Consider the following 16252-nt stretch of genomic DNA (forward strand, 5'->3'; position numbering starts at 1 on the left):
GTACAGGGGGGTTGCCCTTACAAAGTTTCTAAACTTTCCACTTTAACAAATGCTTTTCGTACAAGTACAACTTCAATTATCACTGATCAGGACCCTCTTGTAGATTCCATGTTAATGAATCAGGTTATGAATTACAAGGTCATCTCCTCAGCTTCAGTCCTGAGACACAATCAAGTTTAAAAAAACTGGGTTTTTTTAAACACTTTTGAGTAGAAAAACCTTGATATACAAAACTGTGAAGATTAGTCTACATTTTCTAAACCATCAGAGGAGGAAGAAAACTGTAATTTTCTTTTAACTAAATCTTTCAGAGATGGCAGCCTTTAGGTTGTAGAAGACCTGTTCCACCCCTATTTTCTGTATTAATCAGAAGAACAGACCTATACCACAGTCCCTCACTTTGCAGTTGAACAAGTTAATCAGTACACTGTAGGACATTCTGAAAAACATTTCCTTCATCCCTGCTGGTTGGAACCACTGTACCAAGGTAGATAATTACATATCAGCTCATCAACTGAGAATGAGAATAGAAGAACAAGGATGCCTGGTGGCAAGGGCTGCTGGGGGCAGTGATGTGAATTCTGTGGTCTTGGAGAATAGGTTTGCATTTGAGCATCCTGACATTCTGAATTAATTTGCAAGCCTCAGAACTGCCAATCTAATAAAGAATATAGATCTAGCAGTGACAAGTTTTACTTTCATACCTGCCCCGACTTGACAGACTCCACCCGGATTCACAGGTAGTAGTTTGAAGAAACACAAAACCACATTTTTTTTTGTTTTATAGCTTGCTTCATGAAAAAAAAAGAATCACTCTCTTCTACTGAAGAAGTACTGACGCTTCACATCCAGAAATCCTCGTTCCCATTTCTAGCTTGCAACTGGTTTATTGGGCCTGCCTTGCATCTCTGGCATCCTGCTGCTTGGTACTTCTGCCCTGAGGACTAGCAGGATGAAAATCAGGCATGTCTGCAGGGCACAATGCTCCAGTGTTTGTGCACAGAACTGCTGGTTTATCAGTAACACTGCTCTGAGAGGGATTATGAAGAATCATCTTAGTGCCTCCCAGTCTGTCTTCAGTTTTCCTCTTTTTGTGCTGTATTCTCCTCACATCTGTCTGCAGCTTGCTATTTTTCACCTTATAGCCACCTGTTTACATGCTCCTTACAATAACCAATTCCTGATCTGTGGGCTGTTTAAACTCCCTTGAACAAACATAGCTATTGCAGCTTGCCAGGCACAGTAACTGGGACAAGGCCTGGCTCTCAAAAGTCCCAGATGTACTACCTACTCTTTAGACTCTCTTTTAGTAACATAGGAACTTCCTATGAAAATATCATGTATAGTGTTATCATATACAACATTGGTTTATAGATTAACCTGCTTAGACAACACACAAATCACACTGCAACATGCTATGGCAACATCACCATGCAAAATATAGGGGTTTTTGTTTCAAATATCAGGATAGTTTCCTTTCAGGCTATTTATTTACTTTTTAGTGTCCTTTACAGATTTTGTCCCATTGAATCCAATTTTCTTCCTGATTAGGGTGGATTCAAAGCATATTACAGGAAAATATTACCTACAAGAAAGTAGTTAAAGAATTACAGTTTTGTTTTAATGTGTGAGATACTGCCACAGACTCACAAAAATTCATTCTTTCACTGCATTTGTTTCTTTTTTTGATTACTAGAATATGTATGTACATATATAAAAAAGACTTGAAGAAATTCTTTTAAGCCTCATTGTATGGGAGGCAGTTTCTCAGAACTGTTTCCCCTTCCCTAGAAACTAAAAAACAAAAACCATGACCTTTGCTGAAAGCTCCCATAATTTTCATTTCAATGCACACAGCTCCACTAACCAGGTCACAGAAAAAGCCACAGAGGCACACACACAGCAGCGTCACCTGCACAATTCAGCAGACAATGCAGACAAACTTGAGTATAATCCAAGATCTTTCTACCTCTTTTCATAACAGGTTAGTGCTCGCCCTCAGTGTTGGTGTACAGTTTTTATGGCATGGGAAAATAGGGATGTTTCTCCCCTACAAAAATAAACGCGTTGAATGCTTTAGTTTGAACTTTAGCCATTAAGAGAAAAAAAAAAAAATCCAAAGAAACCAGATAAGTAAAAAGAATCCCACATTATCAGGAAGTCAGTGGATCTTTTGGTAAGTGGTAAGAGAATCCCCACAGCAAATTTACCAGCCTTTATGTTTTTTACCTTTGTGAAATAGCTTTTGAAAATTAAATATTTTTTTTAAAAATAAATTAGACCTTGTAGTCCATTATCTAAATCCAATCCCAATCAAACTGTTGTGCATCATCAGCATGAATTATTGGTCCTGAAGAGCTAGACATTAAGGAGGATGGGGAACTTATTATTGTTTATTTTTCCCTATGTCTAGCTTTAAAAAAATGGGACAAACTCTTTATGAGTAAAATATAAAGGAGACAGAATAGACATCCAATGTATTTAACTATGTTAGAATCAGTATTTGGGAGGCATCAGAAAAAAGAACAACATCAAGTAAGTTTTAACAGATTTTTTACTACAATTAATTATAAAAAAAAAAAAAAAAGAAAAAAGGAAGAAAAAAAAGAATAATTTTATTTCACCCTTCCAAATGCAAAAAGCATGGCTCCCAAAGGTCCATTCTTCCATGTGTCACTACTGAGGTCAATGGGAAAAGGAGGAGCGGTTGTAATGAAAGCACATTATATAGCTGTCATTCCAAGGAAAATTCACAAACTGTGATGGAGACTCTTTTAACTGCCAGGTTAGAGAAGCAAAAGTGAAAGTAGGTATCAGTGAGAGGGAGGGGAGAAGGATGTCCCATCAAGTTTTACTTGTCTTCCAAGGCAACAAACTTACCACATTGCGTGTGAATTTCTCAAAAGATGTTCGACGATCCAGAGTGTTTTCCAACTTAAATTTAAAATAAATAAAAACGAAACAGAACAAAAAATGAGGGGGAAAAGAAAAGCAAGAAACAATGGAGTAGAAAAGAAGGACTGATGAAACAATGGACTGCAAAACCAAGTTTGTATAAATCACAAAGCAAACACAGGTATGAAATTGTAATGGGACTCTGAAAAAGAGGGGATGGGCAAAACAGATACAGTACTTGACAAAAAAAATTATGGGGATCAAATTATTTTGATTTAAAAGAAAAACTGAAAATAAAAAGAAATAATGAAGTGCACATTTTGTGTTAATGAACAGACATTCACAAACTTAAGGACTTCACACAGACAGTTGTAGCTTTCTGGTATTTTCAACATCTCTCTCTATATTGGATCTTCAGAAATGAATGTTTGAACAAAAAACAAAATCACACAGCACTTTGATATAATTTTAAGTTGTCATTATAAACAATAGAATTCTATGGTGATAATAACTACTTTGTTCCAGTAACGGCTGGGGCCCTGATTTTGCAAGGCACAGGGCTCCCAGGTGGTTCAAGGAGATTACTGTTTAGAACCCACTACTAAAATAATTTATTATTATAGAAATCTGCATTGCACAAGCTGCTCCACATATTCTGGGCTGTGTCTGTTCAGAACTCATTTCATAATCTGGATTTTTCTAAGTAAATGTTACATACCAAGACATGAGTCTCTGTTTGCCGGAGCGTGACATGATCTTACAAATCAGATTCTTGGCCTACTCAAAACTATTCGTGTAATAATAGGGAAATAAACAGAATTAAGAAGCCCCTATATTTATAGTTGAAATTAGAAGTTATTCATATGAATAAGATTGTTTCTAAACACATTCTTCAGCATGTATAGGTAGAATAAAGAGAACAACAATTATTACATAAGCAAACTTGCAAACATGAAAGACTATTCTTCTGGGATTTTATTTTATTTTTTTTAATGTATTTGTAAAGCACTTTGCCACTTAAGGTGCTTCATAACAGAGAAAACAGTACAATATGGGATGTAAAAATAAAAATAAGTTTTGCTAGATTAACTTATTGAAACATGCCCACATGCAGGATATATATACACATATATGTATATTGAACTCCTGTGTATATGTGACCCTTCAAACACGTCAAGCTGGTCACCTACCAGATATCCAGTTGCACTGGCACAGGGGAGAGAAGACTGAGTATTGTTGCAAACATAACCACCGCTTTGCACAGTGGCAAGACAAAGGCAAGATGGACCAATACCTTTTTCTTGGCCTGTAGCAGCTCCTGGTAGGCACTGGATCGTATAAAACGAGGATAAGAATCACTTTTCATCAATTTGTAAATGTGCTCCTGAAAGGGAAAGAAGGAGCTGTTATGCCCATAAAAGAAGATACCTATAAAATAGCAGGTAGTCATATGTTTTAGTGGTGGAACACATACCAGCTACCACTATTTTGAATAGGAAGTATTAAGGAATAGAAGGCTGCAGTTCTGAAGCTATGGATGAATTACTCTTTATTCATAAAGCAGAAATCACACCTGTGTGTTATGTATAAAGAACATAACACGCCATTCTTTAATTTATAGTCTCTATTTCTCCTACGGAATTATTTTCCAAGAATTTACAACTGAGTCCTAGCTTAAGGCCAGTTTCAAACTTCCCTTACATTAGTCAGTTTAGCTAAGTGACTAAATAAGGAGTTGTGGATCCTTCCATATCAGATTTTCTGAATTAGTTTCTGGAGATGATTTTCCAAATTCAGAGGATGGGAAAAGGGTACTAGGTTTCTAATTTAGCACCATAAATAAATAAGTGCCTAATTAGGAAGGATATCTCCTAGCTACTCTTGAAAACATCCTTTGACAGATTTTTAGTCTGCTATCCAAACCAAGATATAAATATATAGAGCAATATAAATTTAAATAAATTTTAGAAATACATTAATTTTATATATAAATATATAAAAATTAACCAAAATGTTACATCCCGATATAAAAAGCAATGCACATATGCAAATTGTAAATAGTTCCACGATAATCTGATTTCCAAGATATTTATTTTTTGGAAGGCCTATGAAAATTTGGAAATCCTTATCTAGAAAACAAATGGCACAGGCAGTTTATAGAGCTTTCCTTTTTGGAGCATTCTCAGTTCTGTAAAATATGAAAACCGAAAAATCTATGATGTAGGACACTTATATTTCTAGTTCTAATTATAATGTTAGGAAAGAGATTTGTAGAAAAAACAATCAGAATAAGAAACAGTCTCAAAAACATTTTTAAGAAAGCTACTGAATTGGCCCAGCTATTTTTGATTTCTTTTTTACTACAGGAAACTTGTAGCACAGTAATCAGAAAGAGCAAATAAACTGTAAATTAAACTATGTTTCTCAGCTTGGTACCACATAAAATTATTGAACAGAAAAAAAAAAAAAAAACATGCCATCTTGCTTGAAAATTATAATGAGGTAAAATTAAAGCTGATTTAAAATTTTTAGTCTATTAGAGACTCCAGAAATTATTCTAAATGACCTTCACTGTATTTCTTGCACTAAGCAGAGAAATTCTGGTGTATATTCAGAACTTAGGCTGATTCATTTGGGGAGTTTTATTCCACTCTGTTTGTATGAAAGCAGACAACGTAGTCAAAAGAGAGCAGAAAGGACATTAAAATGTTATTTCTGTCCAAAACCAACCATGTACACGCAAGAATAAATTAGGCTATATTAGACTGAATTTGGACACATTAGGAAAGAACTGAGGCTGGATGTTATTTAAAACAATTGGTCTATTTTTTGTTCAGTATGAGAAAAGCACAGGTTTGTGGCTTTATGGCCATTTAAAAACTTTGCTATTATCAGATGGCTTCATATTCTCAGAAGTTTTCACAACCTATTTCTCATTCCCAGCTCCCCAGTTTGCTGGCCCAGGCATGGATCGTTGTTTTCTGTGTGAAAAGCAGATGGAAAAACTGACCTTTGAAGGGAATATTCCAAACCTGAAAAAGGTTTTGAAAGAAATGAATGCAGGAAAGGGTAATACTGTGTTGAAGCCTTGTATTTATGTATGATTCTCATTTTCCACCTTTCAAGTCAAGAAATGCTTTTCATGACGATTTTATGTGCAATTAAATGATGTTCCAACTGCCAGAATGGCTTATAAGTGGTCACTTTCCTGGCTAGATGGCCACAAAGGCCTTGTTGCAGAGGCCCAGTCCTGCTTTTGACAAAACTTTGCTACTTCATGTGGAGCCTCTATAAAGGTGTGGTCAGAATTTCAGATCAGAACGGGGCAGGTACAATCTGCCTCCTTTTCTCAGAGAAACAGAGGCTTCTAGGTTTGAGTTCTATGCTGAATTGGATCAAATAAGCAGAAGTATGACATGAGGAAGTCCTGCTTGAATAAAGACTGAATACTCCAAATCTTTCAAAAATGAAGGCCAGGGAGACAAAAAAAAAAAAAAAGAAAAAAGAAAAAGAAAGAGAGAAGAGAGATCTGGAAGTAAAATGGGTTTGAAGTTTTATACTTATGGAAAAAAAAAAGAATACTTTCAAGGAATTCATTTTTTACTGACTCAATTGTAAAGACATTTTTAAAAAATATTTAATCTTGCTAGACTGTGTGTTTGTGTAATTTATGTCTGCTATATGCTGCATTCTTAAGTCAGCAAATGGAAGCAAAAACAATGTTTGGCTTAATGTAGAGTAGTTTAAAACAGTGGTTATGATACATCTAACGAAAACTTTACTGCATCATAGGTTGCTATTATTATAATAGCAAAACGAAAAGGTGGTAGAATTATTCTCCCTTCTATGTGGGGCAGAGGCACTTCCCCAAAAAGTAGAAAGCCCTGATAAATTCCCTTTTCTCTTTTGTGAAACTTGAAGCAGTTTCTCCTGACTCCCAAGATGATGACCTAATAATGAAGCTGTAGGAAATTCCATAGGGATATGATCTCAATCACTCCTTTTGACACCATTTCACTTTGCATTAATAATTAAATTTTCATCACTGGGCTACTGATGAAAAAGAGAGGATGGTACTAATTCTGCTACTTTTACTGAGTCTAATTCTTATCTATTGCTTTTCTCAGAAGTCTGCAAAGATGAAATATTGTTATAAGTCACATTAAGTGTTGCATTTAATATAGTAGTATTTTTTTGTTTCTTTCTTTCTTTTTTTTTTTTTTTTTGTTTGGTTTGTTTTGGTTTGTTTTGGTTTGGTTTGGGTTTTTTTGACTTTTACTTCCAATCTCATAAATATGAGTATCTTCACAAACCTATCTCTGGTCAAAAGTATCTTTTGATGATGGTATTCAAACCATGACTAAATCAAACTCCCAAAAGCCATATAAGACATTTACAGACTGTTCTTTACTGCTGTAATAATGACTGTTGAAAGGCAGATCTACAGAATCTTTGCCTAATGTTCTATAGATAGTGGTTTAGTAAGATATAACACTTTTGGCCATTCGTTGAAAGACAATGAGCCTGTATCAAGGGAAGTCTTTCAGAGAGATCTTGAGAATTAGGACTCAATGTGTGTGAGTGTGTGAAGCTTTTTTCTTAATTTAACTGAATATGAAAATTAAGAAAACAGGAACATGAAAATATCATTTTCACTGCACTATACCCTTTGCTCTATTTGAAGAGTCTATATCAGGCATAAAAGTTTCATTAAGAGCTTTACTAATTCACAGGCCTCATGAAAGAAAGAATGTTACCCATTTGTACTGCCAAAATGGTATTTTAGGAAATAGAGCATTACCATTTAATTCCCAAATATATGGGGTTTTGTTGTATATGAATGTCACTAGCCAATATCCTATTTCAAATATCCCTAAACAGGATTGCAAACTGACCTGGGCATCTTCAAATGTGTATCTTCCAGGATCCTTTACATTCTGCGTGGTTTTGTCGTAACTTTTTGAATCTAGGTTGATAGCGCTGGGTGCACCTGGAGCAAGAAATTCTTGCCAGATTTCTTGGACACGAGCAGGAACTTCACGGATAGGCCTCTTCTTCAGGTCTTCTACTGCTAACCAGAACCTGTGACACAATATTACATCTTGACTTCCAACTCAGTATAATTCACAATGAATTGCTTACACTTTTTTCCGTTCTTAAAAGACCCCGAAGTAACTGAAGTTTTCATCTAAAACATGGTAAAATCAGAAAAATTTGTGATTTTATGTTGGAGTCAGCATTCTGGTGTCCTGTCTCAGGCAATCAATCCACCTTAGGAGCAATTATCACAAGCCTCTTCATGAGACAGCTGACAAATCCTTCATTACATATATATGGGTATCTTGCTTATGAGAAGGTTTCCATGTAAATGGAATTAAACAGATTTAATTTCACCTTAACCACAAGGGTTTATATAGCTTATAAATCTATTGCTTTTTGACATTCCTTCAAAAGCTAGTACAAACTTACGTTCTTGCTATCTACATGAACCTCTCTGGGTCCTGCTAAACTATAAAATGTGTAATTTTAATTTTGTTACTATTAATCCTCAAATGATGCATAAAGTGGAAAAGCATTTGTTTTGCTTGCTATAATTTAATTTCTTTCTTCAGTATTGAATTTCTATCCATGTTTTTACTCAAATGCTTAATGGAAGTAAGTAACCATTCTCTCTTTTCTGCTGCTGAGCAAACCAACATCAGGCAGTCACATACAGTGCAGGCCAGTTCATTGTAGACCTCTCACTCAGTCTGGAGGAGGACCATCAAAAAATCTTAGCACTTTGCAATCACAGCTAAGCTAGCTATAAGCTTTTCTAATCACTTTTCATTTGCTATTATGACTGTCTTATTGTATGGGTGTTCAGATTCTCTCACTGCACAAAATAATTCTAAATTCAAATAGCATTCCATGCTTAGATATGGTGCAGACCACTTAGTTCTCCCTCCTGCAAGAGTTCAGCTATGGTTTACTATTGTTAAATATGCAATATATGCCATCACAAGTTTCCATTATTGCTTTGACACAGCTGATCCTATGAAATAGATAAGCTGAACCTTGAAGTGAGTTAACTGTGAAATAAATTGCATTTTACAAGAGTGACAGATAATGTGGACTCACTAAAATGTTCCCTCATGGCTTATACTGTGAGATCACACTGATCTCTCTTCGCTTAGTTAAACATGGGACTGGGGAGAGGAAGAGGGGTCCTGTACTCAGACCCCCCAAGAAAGTGAAATTATACCACCTCTCAGTCCAAATTCTAATATAGTTATTGCTACAACTCTCAGGAGAGGCTAATAAAGCATAGCAAAGGAAACCCTAAAGTATTCCTCTTGTAAGACATTCTTCACTTGTGATGGTTTACTTTTGGGAACCAATTAGTCCTTCATAGTCCTATTTTGAAACTCCCCTGTAGCACAGCCATTATGGTCACCTTCACTTTGTTGAGATTACTATTTTAGGTATTTCTACACACTTCAATTTCTGTAGTATCTAAGCACAATCTTTTTGTCTGTTGAGCCCTTAAGATTCTCCAAGAGGCAGAAAAGAAATATTGTCTCAGTTTTGCAAATATATTAATAATGTAGTAATGTACAATGGCTTCTCCAAGGTCACAAAGGGAGTCTGTGCCAACAAAAGAACTTTGTCTTCAAAAATTCTCTGTAGCATCACTTATCTCTATAAACTGCAATGTGAATTGAACATAGATCCTGCACAGCACCTAGGGACATATCCTGAGAATCTGATGGCAATGCAGTAATAATAGAGGCCTCATAACTCAAGTTTAGAAACTGTACAGCTCACAAACTCTAACTCAGTTCACTCTGTCAAATTTGGGCTACCCACTTTGGCTTCCTTAAACTGCTTTGATATTTGCATTTAAAAGTGTATATCCTGCAGTGCTAACCCTTCAAGTGCATCTTTTGGGAGTGATTATTCATATGTATCAAAGTCAGGTAAGGAACAGAAAAATGAAAGGCAAGGATGTTCTTTGTAAACACATATTTTCCGTCACCCTGCAGACATCCTGAGGATCTAGCTCAAAACTGTCACATTGTTGTTAGTTCCATTATGTCACTGCCAATACTTTTGGAAGTCACCACAAACATACTTTAGGAAGCTATTTTCTTTTGCAGGTAAACTTTTTCATATAGTAGATTATACTCAATCATGGATAAATAGATGGAAGATAAATCTAACTAATTTGAGATAACATTCAGCTTCCAGCATAGAATAGGCAGGTTGTATAGACATGCCCTTACAGGCTGAACATAAGCTCTTTGATAAATTAGCTTTATTCTACCCTTCTAACATCAGCATTTAAAAATCCTAGTGAAAATACGAGTTTCTAAATACAGAAACCTTTGCAAAGGTGGGAAGAAAATGCAGGTTTCTGTGGCATCTTACATCTAGGGTGCTTACTTCACAACCAGCACACATTTAAACATTTTAATCTACTTGACAAAATGGCAAAAAAATGCCTGCGCTCCTCCCACAGAGACTTAAAATACACAAACTTAAGAAATGCCAAAAATGAGGCTGCCACCTCTTGCATTTTTAAAAGTAACTTTCCTGAACATTACACGGCAAGCAATACAACAGATAAAGCTGAAATGGAGTCTGCAGGACCTCAGCATAGGGCCTGAAATCAAGACCACCCTATCCCATTTTACAGCTCTCTGCCTCATGAGCTGTGACCAGAACAAGGGAACACTCCTGTAGCAAACAGGATGCAGTGTGCAATAGTAAATATGTGCAAGGGCAGGAAAGGGGAAATCCAATTGCATTTTCTGGACAAGGATATACACAGACTTAGGGTTACTTCATGGAAGAAAGTTCAATCTCTCTGTTCTTGGATGAAACTCTATATGTAAAGTCAGTATAGGTTTACTTTGGCAATGGAGACTCTCTCTGGAAGATGCTAAATACAGTTAGAACAGAAACCCAAGGAGCTGGGTCTAAACCTTACTGCTGTCTTCTGCCCCAGCATCTGGGTTGCCACATGCCAGATGTATAGCTGAGTGTATAGCACATGATGGTTGTATATCTAGCCACATGACATGATAAGGGATGTAAAGAAAAACAAGGCTTCTACAGGTACGCTAAACAGAAAAGGAAGGTTAAAGAAAATGTACCCCCCATAATGAGCAACAGTAGGAAATTTGTATCAGACAAGGAGAAGGCTGTCTTCCCTAGCAACCTCTCTCCTCCTAGCTCTCATGTTGATGGCCCACAAGTTGGAGACCACGGTGACAAAGTCCCTCCCACTGTAAGTGAAGACAGAGTGTGTGATCATCTGAGGAATCTGAAGAGATACAAGTCCATGGGACCTGATGAAATACATCACAGAGTCCTGAGGGAATTGGCTGATGTGTTTGCCAGGCCACTCTCTGTGATATTTGAGAAGTCCTGGCAGTCAGGTGAAGTCCCTGGGGACTGGAAGAAAGGAAACACCACACTCATTTTTAAAAAGGATAGAAAGCAAGACTCTGGAAACTACTGACCTGTCATCCTCACCTCTGTGCCTGGGAGGATCATGGAACAGATCCTCCTACATGCCATGCTAGCCACATGCAGGACTGGAAGGTGAGTCAGGACAGCCAGCATGGCTTCACTAGGGGCAGGTCCTGCCTGACTAACCTTGTGGCCTTATATGATAGACTGAATATGTCAGTAGATAATGGACGACCTATGGATGTGATCTATCTGGATTTCTTCAAGGCCTTTGACACAGTCTCCCACAACATCCTACTTGCCAAGTTGGAGAGATATGGATTTGATGGGTGGACTGTTCAGTGGATAAGGAATTGGCTGGATGGTGGCATCCAGAGGGTAGTGCTCAATGGCTTGAAGTCCAGATGAAGAGCAGTGACAAGTGGTGTCCCTCAGGGGTCTGTACTGGGACCTGTGCTGTTTAATATTTTTATCAATGACATAGTGAGATTGAACGCTGAAGGAGTTGGCAGACGTGCTCAGCAAGCCACTTTCCATTACTTACCTGAAGTCCTGGCTAACTGGAGAATGGACTGGAGGGAAGCAAATGTAACACCCATCCACAAGAAAGGAGGATCCAGGAAACTATAGACCTGTCAGTCGACCTCAGTGCCAGGGAAGGTCATGGAACAGATCATCTCAAGTGCCAGTAAATACCATATAGAGAACAGCCAGAGGATCAGGCCCAGTCAGCATGGGTTTATGAAGGGCAGGTCCTGCCTGACCAGCCTGATCTCCTTCTATGACAAGATGACTGACTGTTGGATGAGGGAAAGGCTGTGGATATTGTCTACCTAGACTTTTGAAAAGCCTTTGACACTGCTCCTCACAGAATTCTTGTGGACAAACTGGCTGCTCATGGCTTGGATGAGCAGACACTCTGCTGGATAAAGCACTGGCTGGATGAAAGGGCCCAAAGAGTGGTGGTCAATGGAGTTAAATCCAGATGGTGGCTGGTCACAAGTGGTGTTCCTCAGGGCTCAGTGTTGGGACAACTTCTGTTTAACATCTTTATTGATGATCTTGATGAAGACACAGAGAGTGTCATCAGTAAGTTTGCAGATGACACCAAGTTAGGTGGCAGTGTTGATCTTCATGAGGGTAGGGAGGCTCCACAGAGGGACTTGGATAGATTGGATCAATGGGCCAACATTAATGGGATGAGCTTCAACAAGGCCAAATGCCAGGTCCTGCACTTGGGTCACAACAACCCCAAGCAATGCTATAACCTTGGGGAAGTGTGGCTGGAAAGCTGTCTGGCAGAAAGGGACCTGGGGGTTCTAATCTACAAGCAGCTGAATATGATCAAGCAGTGTGCCCAGGTGGCCAAGAAAGCAAATGGTGTCCTGGCTTGGATTAGAAATGCTGTGTCCAGCAGGAGTAGGGAGGTGATTGTCCCCTTGTACTCAGCTCTGGGGAGGCCAGACCTCAAGTATTGTGTTCAGTTTTGGGCACCTCAATACAAGAGAGATGTGGAGGTGCTGGAGTGAGTGCAGAGGAGGGAAACGAAGCTGGGGAAGGGCCTGGAGAATAAATCTTATGAAGAGCAACTGAAGAAGCTGGGGCTGTTTAGTTTGGGAATGAGGAGGTTGAAGGGAGACCTCATTGCCCTCTACAACTACCTGTAAGGACAGTGTAGATAGGTTGGTGCTGGTCTCTTCTCACAGGTAATTAGTGATAGAACAAGAGGGAATGGCCTCAAGCTATGACTGGGTAGGTTGGGACTGGACATTAGGAAAAAAAAATTCATAGAAAGAGTGGTCAGGCATTGGAATGGCTGCCCAGGGAGGTGGTTGAGTCACCAACCCTGGATGTGTTTAAAGGTTGTTTGGGATATGGTGCTTGGGGATATGATTTAGGGATGAACCTTGTAGAGCAGGGTTATCATTTGGACTTGCAGATCCCGAGGGTCTTTTCCAACCTGAATGTATCTGATTCTGTGACCAGCAAGTTTGCACCTGAGTGGTGCTGTCGATACACCAGAGGGATGGGATGTCATCCAGAGGGATCTGGACAAGCTGGAGAAGTGGTCCCAGGTGAACCTCACGAGGTTCAATAAGAGCAAGTGCAAGGTTCTGCACCTGGGCTGGAACAATCCTCACTATCAATACAGACTGGGGGATGAGGTGTTAGGAAGCAGCCCTGAGGAAAAGGACTTGGGGGTGCTGATGGATGAGAAGCTGGACATGAGCAGGCAGTGTGTGCTTGCAGCCCAGAAGGCCAATCATATCCTGGGCTGCACCAAAAGATGTGGCCAGCAGATCCAGAGAGGTGATTCTGCCACTTTACTCTGCTCTGATGAGACCTCACCTGCAGTACTGTGTGCAGGTCTGGAACCTTCAATACAGGAAGGACATGGACCTGATGGAGAGGGTCCAGAAGAGGGCCACAACAATGATCAGGGGTTTGGAGCACCTCTGCTACAAGGACAGGCTGAGGGAGCTGGGGTTAATCAGCCTGGAGAAGAGGAGGCTCTGGGGAGACCTAATAGCAGCCTTCCAGTACCTGAAGGGAGCCTACAAGAATGATGAGGAGAGACTGTTTATAAAGGCCTGCAGTGACAGGACAAGGGGCAATGGCTTTAAGCTGGAGAAGAGGAGATTTAGATTGGATGTTAGGAACAAGTTCTTTACTATGAGGTAGTGGAACACTGGAACAGGTTGCCCAGGGAGGTAGTTGAGGCTCCTTCCCTGGAGATGTTCATGGTAAGGCTCAATGAGGTTCTGGGCAGCCTGGTCCAGTTGGGATGTCCCTGCTGACTGCAGGAAGGTCAGACTGGATGACTTTTGGAGGTCCCTTCCAGCCCAGACCATTCTATGATTCTATGATAAAACACATATTGCAAGACATCTTGGGATTATGTCCTCCAGCTGGATTACTTTGAAAGTGAGGGTGGCCTGGCCAGATAAATAGTACAGCTGTAACACAGTTTATCTGCCCTAAACATCAGATGCAGCCATCAGCAGATCCCAGATACAGCTAATCAGTTACATTTAGCACATAGGAATGCAGGGAGAAACAAAGGCTATAGTGATTCTCCACAAAATGTGTGGGATTTAGGCAGAGTGTGGAGACAGTGAACTGGGAATTATGTAGGCTTTTTACCTAGTGCATGTAACACAACAGATTGAAAGACAAACTTTTCAGCATTTTCAGCAAAAGCAAACTGAAAAGTTAAATAACCAGGCAAACAAACAAAACTAAACAAAACAAAAAACCCCAACAAACTAAACCTCTAACAAATTCCATGGAGAAAATCAGCTAGCATCTTTCTAGGAGCAGAAAAGACTGCTTTCTGGTTCCCATAGTCCACCTTCTTGACAAGTACAACTTCAAGCTTCAAGACACAGTAGTGCTGAAACACTTCAAGTAACTGCAACTAATTCCTTCTTATCTAATTGGCAGAAATGGAAACATTGCTGGGACTTGGGGATAAAGCTTTATTTTATTTATTTGTTTATTTCTCAATGAGAAATACTTCAGGCAACTTCAGCCTTGAAGATTAAGTTCTGTTTAAAATACTAGCACATAAAGCACTCTGATAATCAATAGCGTGAAGTGGTGCTGTCAGGTGAGCAAAGAAACTGGTGGTCTTTTAAAATGAAGGTTAGTTCTGCAGCAATGCTTGGAATCATCAGGCTTTTCATTTCTGTTACTGAGACATTTTGACTTCTCTACCCAAAACCCTTACAAATCCATGCCTTCTAACCCACTTTTACTGTGTGAGCCTAATGGTGGACTGATTTCTGAGAATTCATAAACATAATTCTAAGCTTGTGAGACACTTTTCCTCCAGTTATTAATAATAGCAAGTTATTATTAAGACAGAACCTTTTCAGTGCAAGTTTGATCCCCTGTCTGATCCTTCCCATGGCCAGTCCTTAAATTCATATTCACTGTTGCTTAGATATTATATTTTATAAAGCAAATAGAGGAATCTAGAGAGAGAAACAGAAGAGTAGATGGCATGTCAAGGAATCAGCTCTGAAAAAAATTCTCTAGAGAATTTTTATGGATAAATCACCTGCAGTTTGCTTGTGGCTAGTGTTGTAAACAGAATTAGAAGAATGAGCTAGTGATTATTTGGGTAACAGTCTAGTTGACTGAGACACAAATGAATTACAGAAAATCATAGAAAATGCAGCACACACTGGGCTGGATAGGTTTGAACAGCTGCTCTGCATAAAAAATTGACAGGATGCTCTTCAAGTAAAAACAAACAACCCTCCTTTCTTTTTCTTGGTGTTATTTTTGGTATTTAAAATTTTGTTTTACCACTTTGATTTTTAAATAAGAAACCTGTATCTGACACTCATCAAGTTATCAACACACAAGTCAGGTCATATTTCTATGGGAAACAAATCAATTGGAAAATATCATAAAGTTTAGAGTATGTAACACAAATCTGTTTTGCAAAATTCAGTGTTTGACTATGAACATGGTCATTAGCTTAGAAAGGTGCATCTCATATTACACTGCTGATGAACTGCAATTAACAACAAGGAGGTCTGTGCAATTAGCATTTATAAACCAACACCACAAATGGCTAAATGCTACTAGCTAAATAGCTGAAATGCTACAGAAATGTAACTAATATGAATGGCTGTGCTACACCACTCTGGAATGAGAATTAGCATAGAGAAAAAAATTAGTTTAGGATTTATTTGATTTCTAGAATATGTGCAAATAGGATCTTACAGTTTTTATGTTGTTGGTGAATGGGAAGTGATGCAGAAGACATCCAACAAGATGAAATAAAGAGAAAACTATGCTGTACATGGTTTTGTACTATGTATTGACTTATCTATAGAAAGGCTGCTGTTAATACCTCTGAAATAATTCTTACTGACATATGAATTCC

At 38.5% G+C, this 16252-nt stretch overlaps 1 protein-coding gene across 8 annotated transcripts in view; it reads right to left on the reverse strand.

Annotated features, from left to right (window-relative positions):
- Positions 1–16252, reverse strand: part of RGS7 (regulator of G protein signaling 7) — a 246391-nt gene that overhangs the window by 24290 nt on the left and 205849 nt on the right. For 4 of the 8 annotated variants that reach the window (XM_054398848.1, XM_054398871.1, XM_054398864.1 and 1 more), the window contains 3 exons: positions 7791–7977; positions 4190–4279; positions 1976–2050 (listed from right to left, as the gene is read on the reverse strand). In XM_054398848.1, the coding sequence (XP_054254823.1) occupies positions 1976–2050; positions 4190–4279; positions 7791–7977 (352 nt within the window). Of the gene's footprint in view, positions 1–1975; positions 2051–2880; positions 2935–4189; positions 4280–7790; positions 7978–16252 lie in introns of those variants that run through there. The other 4 variants (XM_054398856.1, XM_054398833.1, XM_054398828.1 and 1 more) reach the window with 3 other exon arrangements.

This window comes from Indicator indicator, chromosome 2 (genome assembly GCF_027791375.1).
Source record: "Indicator indicator isolate 239-I01 chromosome 2, UM_Iind_1.1, whole genome shotgun sequence".
NCBI classification, from domain to species: domain Eukaryota; kingdom Metazoa; phylum Chordata; class Aves; order Piciformes; family Indicatoridae; genus Indicator; species Indicator indicator.